The 22,221-nt window shown below is 46.6% G+C and overlaps 1 protein-coding gene across 1 annotated transcript in view; it reads right to left on the reverse strand.

Moving 5' to 3' along the window:
- Positions 1–16,818, reverse strand: part of ssr1 (signal sequence receptor, alpha) — a gene marked incomplete at its 5' end in the record, with an annotated part of 20,046 nt that extends 3,228 nt beyond the window's left edge. The window contains 8 exons of the mRNA XM_080489914.1: positions 6,428–6,521; positions 6,829–6,907; positions 6,987–7,063; positions 7,463–7,621; positions 7,693–7,796; positions 7,873–7,969; positions 8,041–8,180; positions 16,749–16,818. Coding sequence (XP_080346040.1) covers positions 6,428–6,521; positions 6,829–6,907; positions 6,987–7,063; positions 7,463–7,621; positions 7,693–7,796; positions 7,873–7,969; positions 8,041–8,180; positions 16,749–16,818 — 820 coding nt within the window. The remainder of the gene's footprint in view (positions 1–6,427; positions 6,522–6,828; positions 6,908–6,986; positions 7,064–7,462; positions 7,622–7,692; positions 7,797–7,872; positions 7,970–8,040; positions 8,181–16,748) is intronic.
- Positions 16,819–22,221: the final 5,403 nt, after the last annotated feature.

The raw sequence follows: 22,221 nt of genomic DNA on the forward strand, positions 1-22,221 counted from the left end.
TCCTCCGTCACATTCACACAGCACTGCTGACTGCAGGGCTATTGAGGCCACGCCCCCTGCAGGCTATTGAGGCCACGCCCCCTACAGGGCTATTGAGGCCACGCCCCCTACATGCACTGTGCACTCCTCCATCACATGCACAGATGATTGATTAAACCCTGGAGGCCAAAGCACAAGACTATTGAAACCACACTGTTGAACCTGCAGATTATATAATTATAATATAAATAAAATGTAATTTTTTTTACAATATTATGGGGTAAATATATCTATAATGGCATTAATGTTTAACTTGCAAAAATTAAATAAAAATGGATTCATACAGTAGCTAGCTAGCTGCTGATTTAGGTGCTAAATGTAAGTTACTTTTCATTTCATTTATCATTTAAGAAGCAAGTTTCTTTCAAGTAAAATTGAATGGGACTGGGGGGGTGGGGGGGCATTTTACATTTTGATTGGGTGGGGGAGTTCATGCGTTTGTTGTCCATTAAAATAATTGATTGTTCATTGTTCAAGAATTAAAACTAAAGTTCTACTCAAATAAATCTGTTGAAATAGGTTTATTATTTGTATTATTGTACATGGATGTTTGCTTATGACAAAACACAAATGTTTACATTTATGTTTCTATATGATACAGTTTGTTTAATTTACCCCCATTTCCAGTTAATTCCCAATAATTCCCATAGAAAGTTTCCAGAAAGTTTACGGAAATTTGCCGCCCCTTTGCCACCCCAAACCCACCACTCTGCCACTGATACTACTGCTCGGCTAATCCTGCTGCGTTGCCATGATCAGTCAGTGTGTTAACACATTCAGAAACCGGGAGACTGATTGACACATTAAAATAGAAAATATAAAAAGAAAAAAGAGGCTGAACTAGGTTCAATAAAAACAGCTGCTGTTAGTTTTGTTTACAAATGGACATCTTTAGATTTACACACACGCACACAGAGTGAAGTGGACCTCACCTCTACGACTCTGCACTGAGGAAGCAGGGAAAAGGCAACAGCAAAGGAAACGGAGGAAGAGAAGACAACGAATAAAGAGAGTGAGAGGTCGTCATGCACAGCAGAGGTCAAACAAGGACTGAAATATTGGTGAAATATCTGTTTCATTGGATGTTACTGACACGTTAGTAACTGATTACAGTTACTGAAGTCTCTCCTACAGTCAGCTGGCAGCATTAGAGATGACTATCACTGTGTGTGTGTGTCTGAGGAGGGGGAGAAGGAGTGTGAGGAGTGTCAGGTGGTGTGAGGAGGTGCAGTAGTGCAATAGGTGTGTGAGGAGGTGCAGTAGGTGTGTGAAGTAGTGTGTGAGGAGGTGCAGTGGGTATGTGAGGAGGTGCAATAGGTAGTGTGTGAGGAGGTGCAGCGGGTCTGTTAGGAGGTGAAGGTTTGTGAGAAGGTGCAGAAGGTGTGTGAGGAGGTGCAGGAGGTGTGTGAGGTAGTGTGTGAGGAGGTGCAGTGGGTATGTGAGACGGTGCAGTAGGTTTGTGAGCAGGTGCAGTAGGTGTGTGAGGAGGTGCAGTAGGTGTGTGGGGAGGTGCAGTAGGTGTGTGAGGAGGTGTAGGAGGTCTGTGAGGTAGTGTGTGAGGAGGTGCAGTGGGTGTGTGAGGAGGTGCAGTGGGTGTGTGACGAGGTGCAATAGGTGTGTGAGGAGGTGCAGGAGGTCTGTGAGGAGGTGCAGGTTTGTCAAGTGTGTGAGAGGAGCAGCAGTAGGGGTGTGAGGAGGTGCAGGAGGTTTGTCAGGTGTGTGAGGAGGTGCAGTAGGTGTGTGAGGAGGTGCAGGAGGTTTGTCAGGTGAGTGAGGAGGTGCGGTAGGTGCAGGAGGTGTGTGGGGAGGTGCAGTAGGTGTGTGAGGAGGTGCAGGATGTTTGTCAGATGTGTGAGGAGGTGCAGTAGGTGTGTGAGGAGGTGCAGGAGGTTTGTCAGGTGTGTGAGGAGGTTTGTCAGGTGTGTGAGGAGGTGCAGGAGGTGTGTGAGGAGGTGCAGGAGGTGTGTGAGGAGGTGCAGTAGGTGTGTGAGGAGGTGCAATAGGTGTGTGAGGAGGTGCAGTAGGTCTGTGAGGAGGTGCAGTAGGTGTGTGAGGAGGTGCAGGAGGTGTGTGAGGAGGTGCAGGAGGTTTGTCAGGTGTGTGAGGAGGTGTAGTAGGTGTGTGAGGAGGTGCAGGTTTGTCAAGCGTGTGAGAGGAGCAGCAGTAGGGGTGTGAGGAGGTGCAGGAGGTTTGTCAGGTGTGTGAGGAGGTGCAGGAGGTTTGTCAGGTGAGTGAGGAGGTGCAGTAGGTGTGTGGAGGTGTGTGGGGAGGTGCAGTAGGTGTGTGAGGAGGTGCAGTAGATGTGTGAGGAGGTGCAGGAGGTTTGTCAGGTGTGTGAGGAGGTGCAGTAGGTGCAGGAGGTGTGTGGGGAGGTGCAGTAGGTGTGTGAGGAGGTGCAGTAGGTGTGTGAGGAGATGCAGTTGATGTGTGAGGAGGTGCAGGAGGTTTGTCAGGTGTGTGAGGAGGTGCGGGAGGTTTGTCAGGTGTGTGAGGAGGTGCAGTAGGTGTGTGAGGAGGTGCAGGAGGTGTGTGAGGAGGTGCAGGTTTGTCAGGTGTGTGAGGAGGTGCAGTAGGTGTGTGAGGAGGTGCAGGAGGTTTGTCAGGTGTGTGAGGAGGTGCAGTAGGTGTGTGAGGAGGTGCGGGAGGTTTGTCAGGTGTGTGAGGAGGTGCAGGAGGTGTGTGAGGAGGTGCAGGAGGTGTGTGAGGAGGTGCAGGAGGTTTGTCAGGTGTGTGAGGAGGTGTGTGAGGAGGTGCAGGTTTGTCAGGTGTGTGAGGAGGTGCAGTAGGTGTGTGAGGAGGTGCAGGAGGTTTGTCAGGTGTGTGAGGAGGTGTGTGAGGAGGTGCAGTAGGTGTGTGAGGAGGTGCAGGAGGTGTGTGAGGAGGTGTGTGAGGAGGTGCAGTAGGTTTGTGAGCAGGTGCAGTAGGTGTGTGAGGAGGTGCAGTAGGTGTGTGGGGAGGTGCAGTAGGTGTGTGAGGAGGTGTAGGAGGTCTGTGAGGTAGTGTGTGAGGAGGTGCAGTGGGTGTGTGAGGAGGTGCAATAGGTGTGTGAGGAGGTGCAGGAGGTCTGTGAGGAGGTGCAGTAGGTGTGTGAGGAGGTGCAGTAGGTGTGTGAGGAGGTGTGTGAGGAGGTGCAGGTTTGTCAGGTGTGTGAGGAGGTGCAGGTTTGTCAGGTGTGTGAGGAGGTGCAGTAGGTGTGTGAGGAGGTGCAGGAGGTTTGTCAGGTGTGTGAGGAGGTGCAGTAGGTGTGTGAGGAGGTGCGGGAGGTTTGTCAGGTGTGTGAGGAGGTGCAGGAGGTGTGTGAGGAGGTGCAGTAGGTTTGTGAGCAGGTGCAGTAGGTGTGTGAGGAGGTGCAGTAGGTGTGTGGGGAGGTGCAGTAGGTGTGTGAGGAGGTGTAGGAGGTCTGTGAGGTAGTGTGTGAGGAGGTGCAGTGGGTGTGTGAGGAGGTGCAATAGGTGTGTGAGGAGGTGCAGGAGGTCTGTGAGGAGGTGCAGTAGGTGTGTGAGGAGGTGCAGTAGGTGTGTGAGGAGGTGCAGGAGGTGTGTGAGGAGGTGCAGGTTTGTCAAGTGTGTGAGAGGAGCAGCAGTAGGGGTGTGAGGAGGTGCAGGAGGTTTGTCAGGTGTGTGAGGAGGTGCAGTAGGTGTGTGAGGAGGTGCAGGAGGTTTGTCAGGTGAGTGAGGAGGTGCGGTAGGTGCAGGAGGTGTGTGGGGAGGTGCAGTAGGTGTGTGAGGAGGTGCAGGATGTTTGTCAGGTGTGTGAGGTGGTTTGTCAGGTGTGTGAGGAGGTGCAGGAGGTGTGTGAGGAGGTGCAGTAGGTGTGTGAGGAGGTGCAATAGGTGTGTGAGGAGGTGCAGTAGGTCTGTGAGGAGGTGCAGTAGGTGTGTGAGGAGGTGCAGGAGGTGTGTGAGGAGGTGCAGGAGGTTTGTCAGGTGTGTGAGGAGGTGTAGTAGGTGTGTGAGGAGGTGCAGGTTTGTCAAGCGTGTGAGAGGAGCAGCAGTAGGGGTGTGAGGAGGTGCAGGAGGTTTGTCAGGTGTGTGAGGAGGTACAGGAGGTTTGTCAGGTGAGTGAGGAGGTGCAGTAGGTGTGTGGAGGTGTGTGGGGAGGTGCAGTAGGTGTGTGAGGAGGTGCAGTAGATGTGTGAGGAGGTGCAGGAGGTTTGTCAGGTGTGTGAGGAGGTGCAGTAGGTGCAGGAGGTGTGTGGGGAGGTGCAGTAGGTGTGTGAGGAGGTGCAGTAGGTGTGTGAGGAGATGCAGTTGATGTGTGAGGAGGTGCAGGAGGTTTGTCAGGTGTGTGAGGAGGTGCGGGAGGTTTGTCAGGTGTGTGAGGAGGTGCAGTAGGTGTGTGAGGAGGTGCAGGAGGTGTGTGAGGAGGTGCAGGTTTGTCAGGTGTGTGAGGAGGTGCAGGAGGTGTGTGAGGAGGTGCAGTAGGTGTGTGAGGAGGTGCAGTAGGTGTGTGAGGAGGTGCAGGAGGTGTGTGAGGAGGTGCAGTAGGTTTGTGAGCAGGTGCAGTAGGTGTGTGAGGAGGTGCAGTAGGTGTGTGGGGAGGTGCAGTAGGTGTGTGAGGAGGTGTAGGAGGTCTGTGAGGTAGTGTGTGAGGAGGTGCAGTGGGTGTGTGAGGAGGTGCAATAGGTGTGTGAGGAGGTGCAGGAGGTCTGTGAGGAGGTGCAGTAGGTGTGTGAGGAGGTGCAGTAGGTGTGTGAGGAGGTGCAGGAGGTGTGTGAGGAGGTGCAGGAGGTGTGTGAGGAGGTGCAGGTTTGTCAGGTGTGTGAGGAGGTGCAGGTTTGTCAGGTGTGTGAGGAGGTGCAGTAGGTGTGTGAGGAGGTGCAGGAGGTTTGTCAGGTGTGTGAGGAGGTGCAGTAGGTGTGTGAGGAGGTGCAGTAGGTGTGTGAGGAGGTGCAGGAGGTGTGTGAGGAGGTGCAGGAGGTGTGTGAGGAGGTGCAGTAGGTTTGTGAGCAGGTGCAGTAGGTGTGTGAGGAGGTGCAGTAGGTGTGTGGGGAGGTGCAGTAGGTGTGTGAGGAGGTGTAGGAGGTCTGTGAGGTAGTGTGTGAGGAGGTGCAGTGGGTGTGTGAGGAGGTGCAATAGGTGTGTGAGGAGGTGCAGGAGGTCTGTGAGGAGGTGCAGTAGGTGTGTGAGGAGGTGCAGTAGGTGTGTGAGGAGGTGCAGGAGGTGCAGGAGGTGTGTGAGGAGGTGCAGGTTTGTCAGGTGTGTGAGGAGGTGCAGTAGGTGTGTGAGGAGGTGCAGGAGGTTTGTCAGGTGTGTGAGGAGGTGCAGTAGGTGTGTGAGGAGGTGCGGGAGGTTTGTCAGGTGTGTGAGGAGGTGCAGGAGGTGCAGGTTTGTCAGGTGTGTGAGGAGGTGCAGTAGGTGTGTGAGGAGGTGCAGGAGGTTTGTCAGGTGTGTGAGGAGGTGTGTGAGGAGGTGCAGTAGGTGTGTGAGGAGGTGCAGGAGGTGTGTGAGGAGGTGCAGTAGGTGTGTGAGCAGGTGCAGTAGGTGTGTGAGCAGGTGCAGTAGGTGTGTGAGGAGGTGCAGTAGGTGTGTGGGGAGGTGCAGTAGGTGTGTGAGGAGGTGTAGGAGGTCTGTGAGGTAGTGTGTGAGGAGGTGCAGTGGGTGTGTGAGGAGGTGCAATAGGTGTGTGAGGAGGTGCAGGAGGTCTGTGAGGAGGTGCAGTAGGTGTGTGAGGAGGTGCAGTAGGTGTGTGAGGAGGTGCAGGAGGTGTGTGAGGAGGTGCAGGTTTGTCAAGTGTGTGAGAGGAGCAGCAGTAGGGGTGTGAGGAGGTGCAGGAGGTTTGTCAGGTGTGTGAGGAGGTGCAGTAGGTGTGTGAGGAGGTGCAGGAGGTTTGTCAGGTGAGTGAGGAGGTGCGGTAGGTGCAGGAGGTGTGTGGGGAGGTGCAGTAGGTGTGTGAGGAGGTGCAGGATGTTTGTCAGGTGTGTGAGGTGGTTTGTCAGGTGTGTGAGGAGGTGCAGGAGGTGTGTGAGGAGGTGCAGTAGGTGTGTGAGGAGGTGCAGTAGGTCTGTGAGGAGGTGCAGTAGGTGTGTGAGGAGGTGCAGGAGGTGTGTGAGGAGGTGCAGGAGGTTTGTCAGGTGTGTGAGGAGGTGTAGTAGGTGTGTGAGGAGGTGCAGGTTTGTCAAGCGTGTGAGAGGAGCAGCAGTAGGGGTGTGAGGAGGTGCAGGAGGTTTGTCAGGTGTGTGAGGAGGTACAGGAGGTTTGTCAGGTGAGTGAGGAGGTGCAGTAGGTGTGTGGAGGTGTGTGGGGAGGTGCAGGAGGTTTGTCAGGTGTGTGAGGAGGTTTGTCAGGTGTGTGAGGAGGTGCAGGAGGTGTGTGAGGAGGTGCAGTAGGTGTGTGAGGAGGTGCAGTAGGTGTGTGAGGAGGTGCAGGAGGTGTGTGAGGAGTACATACTGATCTGGTTAAGCGTCTCCTGTGGGATCCAGCTCAGATCAACATCGTTGTGGCTTGACGTTCCCATTTCTACTTTTGGAGCTGGACGCCTCCTCTAAACACACACAGCATCATGTAGCTTTACGTAGCATCACATAGCATTGAGTAATATTACATAGCATCATGTAGCATTTTGTAGTATTCCATAGCATTGTATAGCATAGCATCAAGTAGCATTTTGTAGTATTCCATAGCATTGTATAGCATAGCATCATGTAGCATTTTGTAGTATTCCATAGCATTGTATAGCATAGCATCATGTAGCATCATGTAGTATTCCATAGCATTGCATAGCATCATGTAGCATTGCGTTGCATGGTGTATCAGTGACGTGATCAATCGACACAGTGAATCTCTGTCACCTTTCTGGACTCCAGTAGCTGGTGAAGGCCAACGACGACAAGCAGCCCAAGGCCAGAGAGGAAGACGTACATGAAGATCCTGAGAGGAAGAGCAGAACAACATGAAGGGCGGAGAACCAACAGCTCGGACAATAAATGTAAATGAGCGGAAAGCGTACGTCTCTCCATCCAGTCCGTCCTCTTTCTCAGTGATGGTGACGGTCTGGTTGAAGACAGCGTCCTGAAAGAGATTTCCCTGCACCGGAAAAACAGCAGGATCATTTCTACACAAGGAGCTGACTGCTAGCATTAGCATTCATTAATGCTAACTCTTAGCATTAGTGTGACCTAAAGATATGAGGTGACTATCAGCATTCATGTGAACTGTAAGCATCACGCTACCTGATGATATGAAGTGGCTCTTAGCATTAGAACTCATGCTAAATTTGAACGTGAATGCTCACGGTTACAGCCACCTCATTTTTAATTAGCATTAGCTGAACCATTGGCTTGTTCATGACTATGAACAAGATGCAAACAAATATTAGCATTTCCAGAGATCCTAAGCGACTAAAGTAGAATTTGGTAAAAAACTAGTCAGCTTTATAAACTGCTCCACAAAAGTAACTAGTAACTAGAAGTGGGTGTGGCTCACATTGGTGTCCTTGTAGTTGAGGTTGATGACCAGTCCAAAGGGCCGTCCTCCCATGGGCTCTGCGGGGATGAAAGAGTACTCAAATGTGGCCTGTCGGCTGGGAGGAACCTCGGTGCCCAGCTGCAGAGCCGTGAAATTTTGGATGTAGAACTGGTAATCCTGTGGACAAAGGGGACGGGTGAGGATGGAGGGGACGGGCGAGGACAGAGGGGACAGAGGTGACATATTACCTGAGGGTAACGGAAGGAGGCATCCAGAGACTCAACCACAAAGTTCTCCGAGCCTTTGTTGGTGAATCCAAGCAGAAACTTTACGATGTTATTGGCAGGAAAGTCTGAGGAGAAACAGAAGGATCAGTCCAGAGGAGGAGGAAGGGGACAAGGGGGAAGAGGACAAGCATCAGATGTCACCTTCTCCTTTGACGAAGAGGATGGTGGTGTCCGCATTGGGCGAGGCCTTCATCTCTCCCACCAGCGCCTCCTCCTCTTCGTCTTCTTTCTCCTCCGTCTGCAGGGACACAAGTGATGACGTCACAGCTCCTGGACACCCGCTGTCGCCTCCTTCTTCTCCTCACTCACCAGCTCCACATTCTCGTCATCTTCAACCTCAGCCTCGTCGTCATCATCCTCCGCCGTCACGTCCTCCGCCACATCTTCGTCCACGGCCTCAGCCTCGGCCTCCTCATCCTCGGTCAGATCTTGTGCTGTCGCCTCCGGCCCTGAAGGAGCACAATTGAGAGGAAACCAGCGGGAACGCCTCCTCCTCCAGACCCCCAAGGTCCTCAGAAGGGGCTTTTCCTTCACAAAGAACCAGGTTCTAGTTCTGGTCCAGGGCCAGACTTAGCACCACTTCTTTGTCTTTCCACCACCAAAGCCCCGGCCTGTCAGGGGATAAACAGGTGCTAAGCTGGTCCCACATCGTTGCGGGGCCAGAGCGGGGCCAGAGCGGAGCCAGAGCGAGGCCTGACATGTCATCAGCTGGGGGTAAAGTTATTGCTCCCTATGAGGCGGAAGAGATTCTGAAATTTACAGCCAACATGGAGCCCCGGAGTAGTCACAGAGAAAACAAACTACAAACTACTGTAAATGAAACTTGGAGTTTTTAGAGCTAAAATGAGCTTTTTAATGTCTTCATGTGAAAGAGAACTTTAATCAGAGTGTTTACCTAGGTTACCATGGAAACGGCTGTAGAGCAGCGTTCTATCATTCTACACCTCCATTCCTCCATGTTGAAGCTTTTGATTCAGACACGTCCAGAAATAAAGTGAAAGGAGCAGAAAGTCACTATGGAATGTTGGAATGGTGAAAAAAGAAAAAAGCCAAAAGTTCATTTATGTGTTATTAGTGTTGTAAAAAATAATGCGTTAATTTAATTGAAAATTATTTACCAATTGTTTACTTCCGTTTTTTTAACTCCCTTACCGGAGCAGCAGCATGTACAGAGTCTCTGGATGCAGCACCACGACAACAGAGCAGCATAATGAGTGGAAGGCAGAAAGTTTCACTTTAAAAAGTTACCCGACGGCTGATTGAGAAAGTGAAAGTAATTAGCTTTACTTTGTAAAGCCAAATTTAACGACCACAGAAGTAATTCTGCAGAAAAACAGCAGGTTGCCATGTTGGCTGACCAACAGCCACCAAACTGTTAAAGCTGGAGCAAATACTGGCAGGTAAAATATTAATTTATCCTTTCTCTGGCTCTTCTCTATACTGTGTGTGCGCGCGCATGTCTGTGCTTGCGTGTGCGTGCTCCCTCTCTCTCGTGTGTGTGTGTGTGTGTGTGTGTGTGTGTGTGTGTGTGTGTGTGTGTGTGTGTGTGTGTGTGTGTGTGTGTGTGTGTGTGTGTGTGTGTGTGTGTGTGTGTGGATATTACAAGAGCTGCGGTCCCACCAAGTAGTACATGCCGGAGTGGGAGGGTATGGTTAGGCCTGTCGCGATAATCAATAAATCAATGAATTGCACGATAATTAAAAATGAGCTGGATCAGTTTCCCAGGCTGGATAATTTTTCCTTTACCAAAGACGTCACTGACGTCTCACTCTGGTGTCAGTGAGCGGCGCTCACTCTGGTGTCAGTGAGCGGCGCTCACTCTGGTGTCAGTGAGCGGCGCTCACAGTTTAATGTTGTTTCAGAGAGTTGCCAGACTCCTGATCCTTCCAGTGAAAACCCAGTAAGGCTCACTGTAAACGGGCCTTAACATGTCGGGGGAAAACAGCCAATCTGGCAACAGCAGCCCCCAGAGTGGCTCCACCGCCTACGTCATCAACATGTGAAGCATCACGACAAAAACAAGTAGAAGACAGCAGCTCTACCTCAGACTCTGTCTCCACCATTAATAGTTCATCTTAGTATGGTTACAGTACTTTCCGGACGACAAGCCGCTACTTCTTTTTTCTTTACATGCTTGGAACCCTGCGGAGGACGACTCGGCTTTTTAAGGGTTAACAAGCTTCATACTGCTGATACTGGGTGATGCGTTCAGGTGCATCACGTTACTCCAAAGCTCGCAGCAACATATCGAAAAAAATTAATTATGAACTAGTTCATTTTTGGAACTATGAATGTAGAACTATGAATGTAGAACTATGAATGTAGAACTATGAACTGAACTAGTTCATATTAAAAGTTGTGAACTGAACTTTGAACTGGTTCATGTAGAAAATGAACTTTCCCAACACTGCCTGTCAATATACTCTTGTGTGTGTGTGTGTGTGTGTGGGGGGGGGGGGGGGGGGGGCACCTGGCTCACCTGAGAGCAGCATGAGACCCCGTGAGGAGGAGAGGGGGAGATGAGGTTGTTTTGATTCTTTATTTAGGATATTTACAATCTCTTTTTTCATAATATTGTAATACAATTTACTCTTTTTGCAATTCCAATTTGAAATATTCATAAGAAATAAGTGTATTTATCTTTAAAAGGGTATACTTGCATTATTAAACCATTATTAATATATAAGTGGAAAAATAGTATCAAAACTGCAATATTATCGTTTATCGTAATAATTTCTGGGGCTATTTATTGTCCAGCAAAATTTGTTATCGTGACAGGCCTAGGTAAGGTGTGGCACAGTGCACCCTGGCCCAACTCTGTCGTGCGGCCCCGCCACAGAAAGTACGATTAAAATGTAGGCAGGGTTGTGAAAAACCCGAGGACGCGTCGGGCGAAGAACCCAGAAGCAGCCAGCGACGGCTGGCTTCACCCGGACGCAACTCCGAGGCCGTCCAAGTCATTCTCGGTGACACAGCACAAACTTTCTCATTGTAAACAGCAGTGTCCAGCTCCTGCTGAATCTCCTCCTCTACGGTTACTGAGAGGAGCGTCTGCACCTCGTTTAAAGACACGCCAACGTTTCAATAAACCCACTTAACAAACCAACCAGTGGGCGCAAAGCGGTGTATGTAAACAACAGGAGGGTTTATGGTCGATTAGACATTTAAATATTGCGGGTAATATTGCAGACAAGTCGAGAGTGGCGATCGTCACTACCAATCAGCAGACGGCTGCGTTGTCGCTCCTCCTCACAGACTCATTCCTCAGTGCTCGGTACCTCAATGGAAGGGTGATGGAAAATCGTAGCTGGTGGTCGTGGTTTTTTCCATACCATCCACAATTTCGCCGGTGGGACCGCATGCAAAAACCGGTCTTTCCCCACCCTTGCACAAATAGTGCGGTGGGACCACTGCTAAGGTGAAGCAGCTTTCAGGCCCCGTTTCCATGCCAACAGTGCTCGGAGTCACTGAAAACTTAGCCAACGCTTCATCTCTGTGGAAACAGCAACTTTTTTGAAAACTTGGTGTCTCCGTGGAAACGGAGAAAACCAATTTTTTTTAAACCCTCAGACTCCGTGGAAACAGGAAACTTTTTTTAAAATGCTGCTAGTGATCATGCGCACCATGCACCCATGGCCTAGTAGATAGTCTCCTGGGACTTGGTAGTTTTATAGTTGATAGTCACCATAACAACAATCCAACTTGGTGATCTGTCCATGTACTCCCATTGTTAATGTTCATAGTGTATTGTTCTCTGCTGTAAGTGTTTCATTACAAAAACAACGAACAGTTGCAAAGCATGGCCTGCCATGCTCACTTCATCATTTTCATTGTTTCTGCCATTGCTGTGAAAATTTACATCGTTTTCAAAATGTTGTGTAAACGAGTTTGAGTCACGTGGGTACGGCGAGCAGGATAACAGCCCTGTAGGGGAACTCTAATCACTCACTGCTAATTTTATCATTTAATCATTATTCATCTACCTGCCTGGAGCAAACTACTGACTGACAATATCCCCAAAGGGTTTCCAGCAGTTTAACTAATCCTCTGGCGGTAAGAAATGCCAACATCTAAATCACGGCTCTCAAACTCGTGGCCCAAGGGACAATATTTTGTGGCCCGCACCTTGCTATGAAAGTATAACGTTAGTGCGGCCCGCGATGGGAGTGGACCTCCAAACGTTGCAACTCAGGCAGCTCGCAGTGTATACGTTCCATTTTACATTGTGATATCTGTTTTTGTTGAGCATGAACTTAAGATCACATGCTTTAACTCTTGTAAATGGAAACAGATAAACTGGCAACTGCTGTTGCTGTGATGTTACAGATTAGCTTGATAATTAGATGTCAAGGAGGGGTGTGTGTGTGTGTGGGGGGGGGGGACTGAACACAGGCAGCCTTTTTGTTGCTAAAGTCATTTTAAGTAGCAGCAGCTCCATTTCACTGCACAGTTTAAAGGGGACATATAATGCTAAATCCACTTTTTTAGCCCTTAAATGCATGTTGTTGTATATTTAGAGTGTTTAGAAGTACAGAAAAGTTCAAAGTAGTCTCTTCAGGTGCTCCGTTGATATCTTTATATTCTGTTTTGGTCATATTTTGCGATCCGTTTCGATTTTTCTATTCTCTATTACGTTTTTTGAACAATGACGTCACAGTATTCTCAGCGGAACTGCCGAATTAGGACATCGACATTTCGAGCAATCCGCCATTTTTGTTTCTCGCTGCGATTTTGTAGTCCAACCGAAGTTACGAGAGGATAAGTGGAAATGTTCGGTTGTTGGATGTAGTAACCCACAAGCTTCGTTACACCGTCTCCCAGCATCAGAACCTTTTCCAAGTGCCTGGTTGAGTTTTATTTTTCACAGAAATGTACCCACATCTGTGGGTAAGGTCATTTTTGTGTGCGCGAAGCACTTTAAGGACGACTGCTTCAGCAACCTCCGCCAGTATAAAGAAGGATTTGCCGAAAGACTTGGTCTGATTGAGCGTCAGTTCCTTCTATCTATGGAGACGACGAACAGAGCACTTCGGTAAGCTGTATATAACGCTAAAAAGTGTGATGATAAGACGTCCCTGTCATTGTTTTGTTAGCATTAGCAGTTGCACCGTCTTCATATGTTAGCGCTGTGTGCTCGTTTTAGATTATAATGTAACTTCTGTGTTAAATAGTCGTTGTAATACAGGCAGTATTGTAGTAGTGGGCATGGATGGAGAAGTTAGTGTAAATATAGTAACACACCATTGCGTTACATCCATATGAAGACGTTGTTCTTCAGGTGCATCATGGTCATTTTCATCTGGCTCCGCCGGGTCCGACTCTGGCTCCAACATGTATGGCTGGATGGACAAATCTTCCCTTGTTGACATTTTGTAAATAATGTGTGAATATAAAGTTTCTGCGCCGCTAGATAATTGTATCTGTTCTATCAAACTACAAAGATGGCCGAACAGGGTGGCGTTGAACCGAGTGTCACCTCTGCAACCTGGAGAGGAGGCGGGGTATGAAGAGACCGCCCCAAAACGAGTTGCTCTCAGAAGCACATCAGAAAAGGGGTAGAAAAGGGGCCTGTGGAGCTCTAATAATGAGGAATTCAGACCCAAGCATTGCAGTTTCGCGTTGTATAGACCACAACTGTATGATTTATATGTAAAAAGGAAGGATTTAAAAGCATGATATGTCTCCTTTAAGTCAATGAGCCATCCAGACGTCATTTGGACGGTGAAGCTTTGAAAAAGATGGCATAAACAATAGCGCACACCTCGCTGAAAGCCGTCCAACTTATGTGTACAGTAGAACCTCGGATGAGGAGACAAATAGTCAAGCATGGACAGGTTTTAACTGCTAACGCCCCTTAATGAGTGGACAGCCTCCTGCAGCTGCTGTGAAGTTTACTTCAGTCAAACATAAGGCCCGTGGACCAAAACTGGCCGCAACAAGCTCCAATCAGCCTCAGAATCCACCATGCAAGGTGGTTATAGAGGATTTATGAAGAAAGTATCTCCCCCCTCACTTGAACAAGCCACAATCACACTTCTTTTGAAACTAAATAAAGATCCACTAGAATGCTCCTCATACCGACCAATATCCCTTTTAATTGTAGATTTTAAAATAGAAGTAGATTGTCAAAAACACTGGCTCTGAGATTGGAACAATGCTTGCCCCCTTTGATTTCTTCAGACCAAACTGGTTTTGTGAAGGGAAGATATGGCTTCTTCAATTTAATCAGATTGTTTTATATTATGTACACACCATTCTCTGAAAAAGCATTTGACCAGGTGGAGTGGGATGACTTATACTAAACACGAAATAAATTTGGTTTGGGTAAACCTTTTATTTCATAACAACATTCCTAATTGCTTTGTATTAATTAGGGCTGCCACAACGAATCCATAAAATGTGATTATTAAGTGTTGGAAATGAATTTCATCATGGATTCGTTGTGTCACGCGGTTTATGCGCCACTCGCCATGTTGCAGAGCCGTTTACTCCACCTTCTGAAATAAAGTTTAAAAACAGAACCTCCACCTGCAGAGCCAGGTGAACGGAGCGAGGCGGAGGTGGTACAGTAGAACCTGTGAGGACCAGGTCAGAGCTCCACCCTGTACAGGACACGTCACTGTCCACCGACACATATTTACCTGTTAACTCACCTTAATGAGGACAACCTGCTGACGAGGACAACAGACAGGTTCTCCTGGTAAGTTTCAAACTGAGCGACATATTCAGGCTCCATAACGTAATGTAAAAATCCCCGCACAGGGAGCCTGGAGCACAGGGAGCCTGGAGCACAGGGAGCCTGGTGCACAGGGAGCCTGGTGCACAGGGAGCCTGGTGCACAGGGAGCCTGGTGCACAGGGAGCCTGGTGCACAGGGAGCCTGGAGCACAGGGAGCCTGGTGCACAGGGAGCCTGGTGCACAGGGAGCCTGGTGCACAGGGAGCCTGGAGCACAGGGAGCCTGGTGCACAGGGAGCCTGGTGCACAGGGAGCCTGGAGCACAGGGAGCCTGGTGCACAGGGAGCCTGGTGCACAGGGAGCCTGGTGCACAGGGAGCCTGGTGCACAGGGAGCCTGGTGCACAGGGAGCCTGGTGCACAGGGAGCCTGGTGCACAGGGAGCCTGGAGCACAGGGAGCCTGGTGCACAGGGAGCCTGGTGCACAGGGAGCCTGGAGCACAGGGAGCCTGGAGCACAGGGTGGATGACCATTTTGACGTCACACATACTTAAGTTCACTTTCAGTTAACATCAGAGGACATAAGGCCCGAGGACCAAAACCCCCAAGAGGCTCCAGTCTGGTCCCTCCAAGCAAGAAGCTTATAAAGGATTTATACTAGTTTTATTTTACTTTTCATTGTATTTTGCAGCAGAATGTTTCATTAAAATTGACTTTATGTTAAGATTGTTATTTTCAGTACGAACTGTTTGATCTTACAATAATATAGATGATTTCATTACATCCACTGTGACCACAACAAAGAAAAACTTTGAAGAGTAAATTTAAAGGTTATTATAGTAATATTTTACCAGTTTGGTCTACTCAGGATGAAACTGGACTGTATGTGGTCCCGAAATAAATGAAATCTTATTTGATAATTATTTTATATACATCTAACACACACACACACACACACACACACACACACACACACACACACACACACACACACACACACACACACACACACACACACACACACACACACCTCTCAACCAATCAAAGACCAACTCGTTCCCATAGTGAGTTCACATAACAAAAGAATGTGAACCAACAAGATCTCACTACTAAACCTTACTGCAACAATAACAACTGCAGAAATGTGGCACTTTTTTTGTAATTTTTCTGACATATATATATATATATATATCAATCTATCAAAGAATTTATTTGTCGGGGCAATTAAAAGGTTGCATAAAGCAGGCCGTGCAAATAAATGATTACATAAATAGTGTAACAGCACCAGTTAATACCAGTAATACTAAAAATATGATAATACAACAGTGAGTCAGATATATATATATATATACAACAAAGAAAGAAGGCCAAAGGTTAAACTGTGTATCAGCGATGTGAGGGAGGCCAGGCAGTGAGCCGCAGTTTGGGGCAAAACCGGTTGTCATTTTAATGTTGATGCGGTGAAGAGTGTTGTCGGCAGCTGCTGAAAGTAACTAAAAAAGTAACTTGTAATCCAACTTATTTACTTTTTTAAACAGGTAATGAGTAAAGTAACAAAGTTACTTTTAAAGGAGCAACGAGTAATCATATTTTTCAAGGTAACTGTCAACACGATATGATACTTATCCATTTCTATAGATATGTATCGCAGCTGCTCCACCTGCAGGTTCATTTAAATACCTGTCGGTGGGCTAATACGAGTTGAAGAGAATTATAAATCACTGCTCTTTACACAGCGAGCATATCACAGCTTCCTAACATACAATTACAAATACAAGCCCACATAGCCATTTTAAAACTTTAAATCTTCATCCCCAAAAACCATCTGAGCCCTCAGTGCTACAACCTGCTCGCTGGAAGCGAACAATAAGAACCTACACATCTCATACAGTGTGAGCTGAAGCTCGCAGGAAAACCTCTGCAGCATCCAACCAACATTAAACATGTGTTCCGCTTTCTGTAAACATCTTCTGAGTTTATGATTTTAATCTCTCTTGGGGACAGTTTGGGCTTGTTTTATGTCAGCTAACTGACAGTCAGCATCTCCACGAATAGGAAGGACAGTGTAAGTAGGCGGATTAAGTATTTTAATTAAAGTTAACCTCCTTTAAGTGGCAGATGGGATATAGGTCGACGTTTGTTTAAACCACGGGCTTCGAGTGGGGCTCGTTTACGCTGTTTTTATGTAGAAAGTAGCTTCTGAATTAGGTTCAGTTAGCACATGTCCAAGAAAGGACGGCCTAGTTAGCTCCAATGCTAACACTAGCATTCCGAAGCTCTGCGGCCCCTTAAAGCCCGTTTATCCTCCGTCTTCAGCCGGGAGCAGACCAGTCGGACACTCACCTTTCATAAAGAGAGCCGCCGGTAAGGCTAACAGTGCGAGTAGCAGCAGTTTGGGCAAAAATTTCATCATTTTGAGGGTTGAAATCTGTACGTTTTCATTCACGCCTGCAGCCTCACGCCGCCCGTCGTGCGCATGCGCAGCGCGGCTGTTTGTGCTGTGGGAAAATCAGTCCCCGCGCAGATTGAAGCCCTCAGCCAGCGGAAGTCGTGAGAATAACTTGGCTACAGATCAGCTCGTAACAGGTAGACACCTCGTGGTGGAGTAACTGGGAAATTTCCAACTGAAGACCAATGTTGCCACAGTTACCTTGAAAAAGTAATACGATTACTGATTACTAGTTACTCTTTTAAGAAGTGACTTAGTTACCTTACCGAATACTTGTTTTTAAAAGTAAGTAAGTTAAATTACAATTAAAATTATTTTCCAAGAGATGCCAGGGTGGAAAACCAAGATGGCGGTGTTGAGGGCGCCGCCATATTTGTTTCTCGGTCTTGAAAATCATCTTGAAATGATGCTATGCGGAAGGAGAGGCTGCCTGTGGGGAATCCAAAATGGCCGACAATATGGCTGCTTCCTTCTGATCGCCGCCACATTGTTCCGCCGTTTTGTTCTGAATCACCACCACAGCGCCACTGTCGGTGGGAGGCGGTAGTACATGATCCGCAGTACGACCGTACTTCTCCAGAATTGAAACCCCGCCAGTGCGGTATCAAGATGGTGGCTTACGACCGCTGACATACTTGTTTATGGTAACCGCCATACTTGTTTATGGTAACCGCCATACTTGTATGTGGTCGCCGCCATATTTAAAAGGCAGAATGACGTCAGTGGCTAAAGTTACGTCATGGCTTCATGGGTCATGTTCAGTTCTGGGAAGCACAAGTACACTGGAAGGTACATCCAGGTAGATTGTATCTGAATAAAGCTCAGAGAGTATTTCTAAGGTCCAGAGCCAAGTGGATTGAGGAAGGAGAACAAACCATCATATTCCACATTCAGTTTATAAAAACAGCCTAGAAAGAAAAGATTCACTCTCATGATGAAGAGGGAAGAATACTTAGAACCAAAAAGTATAGTGAAGGAGATCCTGAATTTCTTTAGATACTGTATGATTCTTCTTATTCTAAACAAAATGCTGAATTACTTTAAATCATTTATTACTGTAAATGATGAAACCTTTAGAAATGTTTGTGAGGAGGATTTAAAATTGAAGTATCATGATGAAAACAGCCTCTGACTGATCTCCAGGCTCAGATAGAATCACTACAAACCTTCTGAAAAGAAATGAAAACGTTGATATTTGAGGTTATAATGTTTTAATGGAAAGGAATTATTGATAAAGAAACAAGGTAGAATTATTTCAGGATGTCTATTTGTCATGTTTCCTTACCTTCAGGACAAAATAAGAAAAGTGTCTCATCTAACTCCACTCTGCTCGATTCTAAATTCTGCTTTACATTTACATTTCACTTCACTTCATTTTATAGCCCAAAATATCAGTGAGCCACGTAACATAACTGTAACACAGTGAAGCTCAGAGGTCAGAGGTCAGAGGTCAGCTGTAACCACAGTGAAGCTCAGAGGTCAGCTGGAACCACAGTGAAGCTCAGGGTCAGAGGTCAGAGGTCAGCTGTAACCACAGTGAAGCTCAGAGGTCAGAGGTCAGCTGTAACCACAGTGAAGCTCAGGGTCAGAGGTCAGAGGTCAGCTGTAACCACAGTGAAGCTCAGGGTCAGAGGTCAGCTGGAACCACAGTGAAGCTCAGGGTCAGAGGTCAGAGGTCAGCTGTAACCACAGTGAAGCTCAGGGTCAGAGGTCAGCTGTAACCACAGTGAAGCTCAGGGTCAGAGGTCAGAGGTCAGCTGTAACCACAGTGAAGCTCAGGGTCAGAGGTCAGAGGTCAGAGGTCAGCTACTAAACTGATCAGCCTCCTTCATTCATCCAGTGACAATGTGGCTGCATGAAGCAAAACAAAGGGCCAGGATGGAGAATAACTGTAGTTTCTTCAGCAGGAAGGAGGAAATGTCCATGACAAAACTTCAACAAATACTTATGACAACTTTAAAAGAATAAAACCATCATAAATCATGTCATTGTTCTTTATTTTATATACAAGCACAAGGTACTTTAATAGAGAAAACCCAACTAATCCACATGAGCGACGGTGGAAAGGAAGAAGTCCCTCTAACAGGAAGAGACCTGCAGAAAGCAGACTCAGAGGTGGAGGCTTCCTGCTGGCCGGGTGGGGGGAGAGGACAGAGGACAGACAGATAGATAAGAGAGAGATCCACTCTGTGAAGACTGATCAGGACAGGAGGCTTCAATCCACCTTCAGCTCCACTGTCAGACATCCAGCAGGGAGGTTGAGAGACAGACTACAGGAGAGAAAGGTAAATGTTAGTGACATGTAATAGTGACATGTAATAGTGACATGTAATAGTGACGTGTAATAGTGACATGTAATAGTGACGTGTAATAGTGACGTGCAATAGTGACGTGTAATAGTGACATGTAATAGTGACGTGTAATAGTGACGTGTAATAGTGACGTGTAATAGTGACGTGTAATAGTGACATGTAATAATAGTGACGTGTAATAATGACGTGTAATAGTGACGTGTAATAGTGACGTGTAATAGTGACATGTAATAGTGACGTGTAATAGTGACATGTAATAGTGACGTGTAATAATGACATGTAATAGTGACGTGTAATAGTGACGTGTAATAGTGATGTGTAATAGTGACATGTAATAATGACGTGTAATAGTGACGTGTAATAGTGACGTGTAATAGTGACATGTAATAATGACATGTAATAATGACATGTAATAGTGACATGTAATAGTGACGTGTAATGGTGACGTGTAATAGTGACATGTAATAGTGATGTGTAATAGTGACGTGTAATGGTGACATGTAATAGTGACGTGTAACAGTGACATGTAATAGTGACGTGTAATAGTGACGTGTAATAATGACGTGTAATAGTGACGTGTAATAGTGACGTGTAATAGTGACGTGTAATAATGACGTGTAATAGTGACGTTTAATAGTGACGTGTAATAATGACGTGTAATAGTGACGTGTAATAGTGACGTGTAATAATGACATGTAATAATGACGTGTAATAGTGACGTGTAATAGTGACGTGTAATAGTGACGTGTAATAGTGACGTGTAATAATGACGTGTAATAGTGACGTGTAATAGTGACATGTAATAATGACATGTAATAATGACATGTAATAGTGACATGTAATAGTGACGTGTAATAGTGACATGTAATAGTGACATGTAATAGTGACATGTAATAATGACATGTAATAATGACATGTAATAGTGACGTGTAATAGTGACATGTAATAGTGACATGTAATAGTGACGTGTAATAATGACGTTTAATAGTGACGTGTAATAGTGACATGTAATAGTGACATGTAATAATGACGTGTAATAGTGACATGTAATAGTGACATGTAATAATGACATGTAATAATGACATGTAATAATGACATGTAATAGTGACGTGTAATAGTGACGTGTAATAGTGACATGTAATAATGACGTGTAATAGTGACGTGTAATAATGACATGTAATAGTGACATGTAATAGTGACGTGTAATAGTGACATGTACTAATGACATGTAATAGTGACATGTAATAATGACATGTAATAATGACATGTAATAGTGACGTGTAATAGTGACGTGTAATAATGACATGTAATAATGACATGTAATAGTGGCATGTAATAATGACGTGTAATAGTGACATGTAATAATGACATGTAATAGTGACATGTAATAATGACATGTAATAGTGACGTGTAATAGTGACGTGTAATAGTGACGTGTAATAGTGACATGTAATAATGACGTGTAATAGTGACGTGTAACAGTGACGTGTAATAGTGACATGTAATAGTGACATGTAATAGTGACATGTAATAGTGACATGTAATAGTGACATGTAATAGAGGTGAATAAAAAGGACAGAAGCTCAGTTCCGGTCCTCCAGCAGTCTGAACCTCTGGCAGCTTCACTAGAAAATGGTCTCAGGTGTCCTGAAGCAGCTCTCACTGGAAACTTTAATAGAAAAGTCTTCATCCTAACCTGAACATGAGAGGCTGTGTCAGACTCTTTAACTGAAACTGGATCTGGTTCCACATCAGAGGAACCTGAAAGCTGAAAGCTCCGCCTCCATTCTACTTTTAGAAAAGCTAGGAACCTCCAGTAAGCCAGCACTCTGAGAACCAAGAGTTCTTCTGGGGAGATCTGGGACCAGCAGGTCTTTAAGATCTTTAGAATTAGTTGAAGACTTTTTAAGCAGTGACTTGGACCCCCTGATAATAGGGTAGGGAAGAGTTTTAGGGCCACTGAAGAAAAAAAAAAAATTCGGAGGCTACAAAAAAACAAAAACCTTTGTGGCCCCAAAAAAAGTCGAAAATCAAATTTGCTTTGTATCTACAGAGAAATACAAGTTAACAAATCCAGCTTCAGCTCCTGCTGAAGAAACTACAGTTATTCTCCATCCTGGTCCTTTGTTTTGCTTCATGCAGCCACATTGTCACTGGATGAATGAAGGAGGCAGATCAGTTTAGTAGCTGACCTCTGACCTCTGACCCTGAGCTTCACTGTGGTTACAGCTGACCTCTGACCTCTGACCCTGAGCTTCACTGAGGTTACAGCTGACCTCTGACCTCTGAGCTTCACTGTGGTTACAGCTGACCTCTGACCTCTGACCCTGAGCTTCACTGTGGTTACAGCTGACCTCTGACCTCTGACCCTGAGCTTCACTGTGGTTCCTCTTCCTACCACTGTGAAGGGGAAAACAGTAAAGATTTTAGGTAGAAGCTGTTGTCTAAAACTAAGAGTGAAATAACAAACAAACTGCACATTATGTTGTAGTTATATACTGACGGCCACAGACGTCTCACCCCAATGGCTTGTGGACAAATCGCTGGACACCAAGACAGGTGACCAGAAACGTCTCTAATATTCTGCTCCACTTTGGGTTGGTCCAGCGGATTATTACAGACCAAGGCCGTGATTTTGTTAGTGAGGTACTGTTGTGTGTATAAAATGTAGTTTTGTGTGACACATATTTGTACTTCACAATATTTGTAATTGACCATACTGTATCTGTCCATCATGTCTGCAGGTCAACCGCCGTCTTCACCATCCCCAGGCCAATGGACAAGATGAACGCACGAACAGAACAATCAAGACTGTACTCTCCAAATACTGTGGGGGGAGCAGCAGAACCACAGGAAATACTGTGGGGAGCAGTAGAACCACAGGAAATACTGTGGGGAGTAGCAGAACCACAGGAAATACTGTGGGGAGTAGCAGAACCACAGGAAATACTGTGGGGAGTAGCAGAACCACAGGAAATACTGTGGGGAGCAGCAGAACCACAGGAAATACTGTGGGGAGCAGCAGAACCACAGGAAATACTGTGGGGAGTAGCAG

Source organism: Lipophrys pholis, assembly GCF_963383615.2.
Source record: "Lipophrys pholis genome assembly, chromosome: 20".
NCBI classification, from domain to species: Eukaryota; Metazoa; Chordata; class Actinopteri; order Blenniiformes; family Blenniidae; genus Lipophrys; species Lipophrys pholis.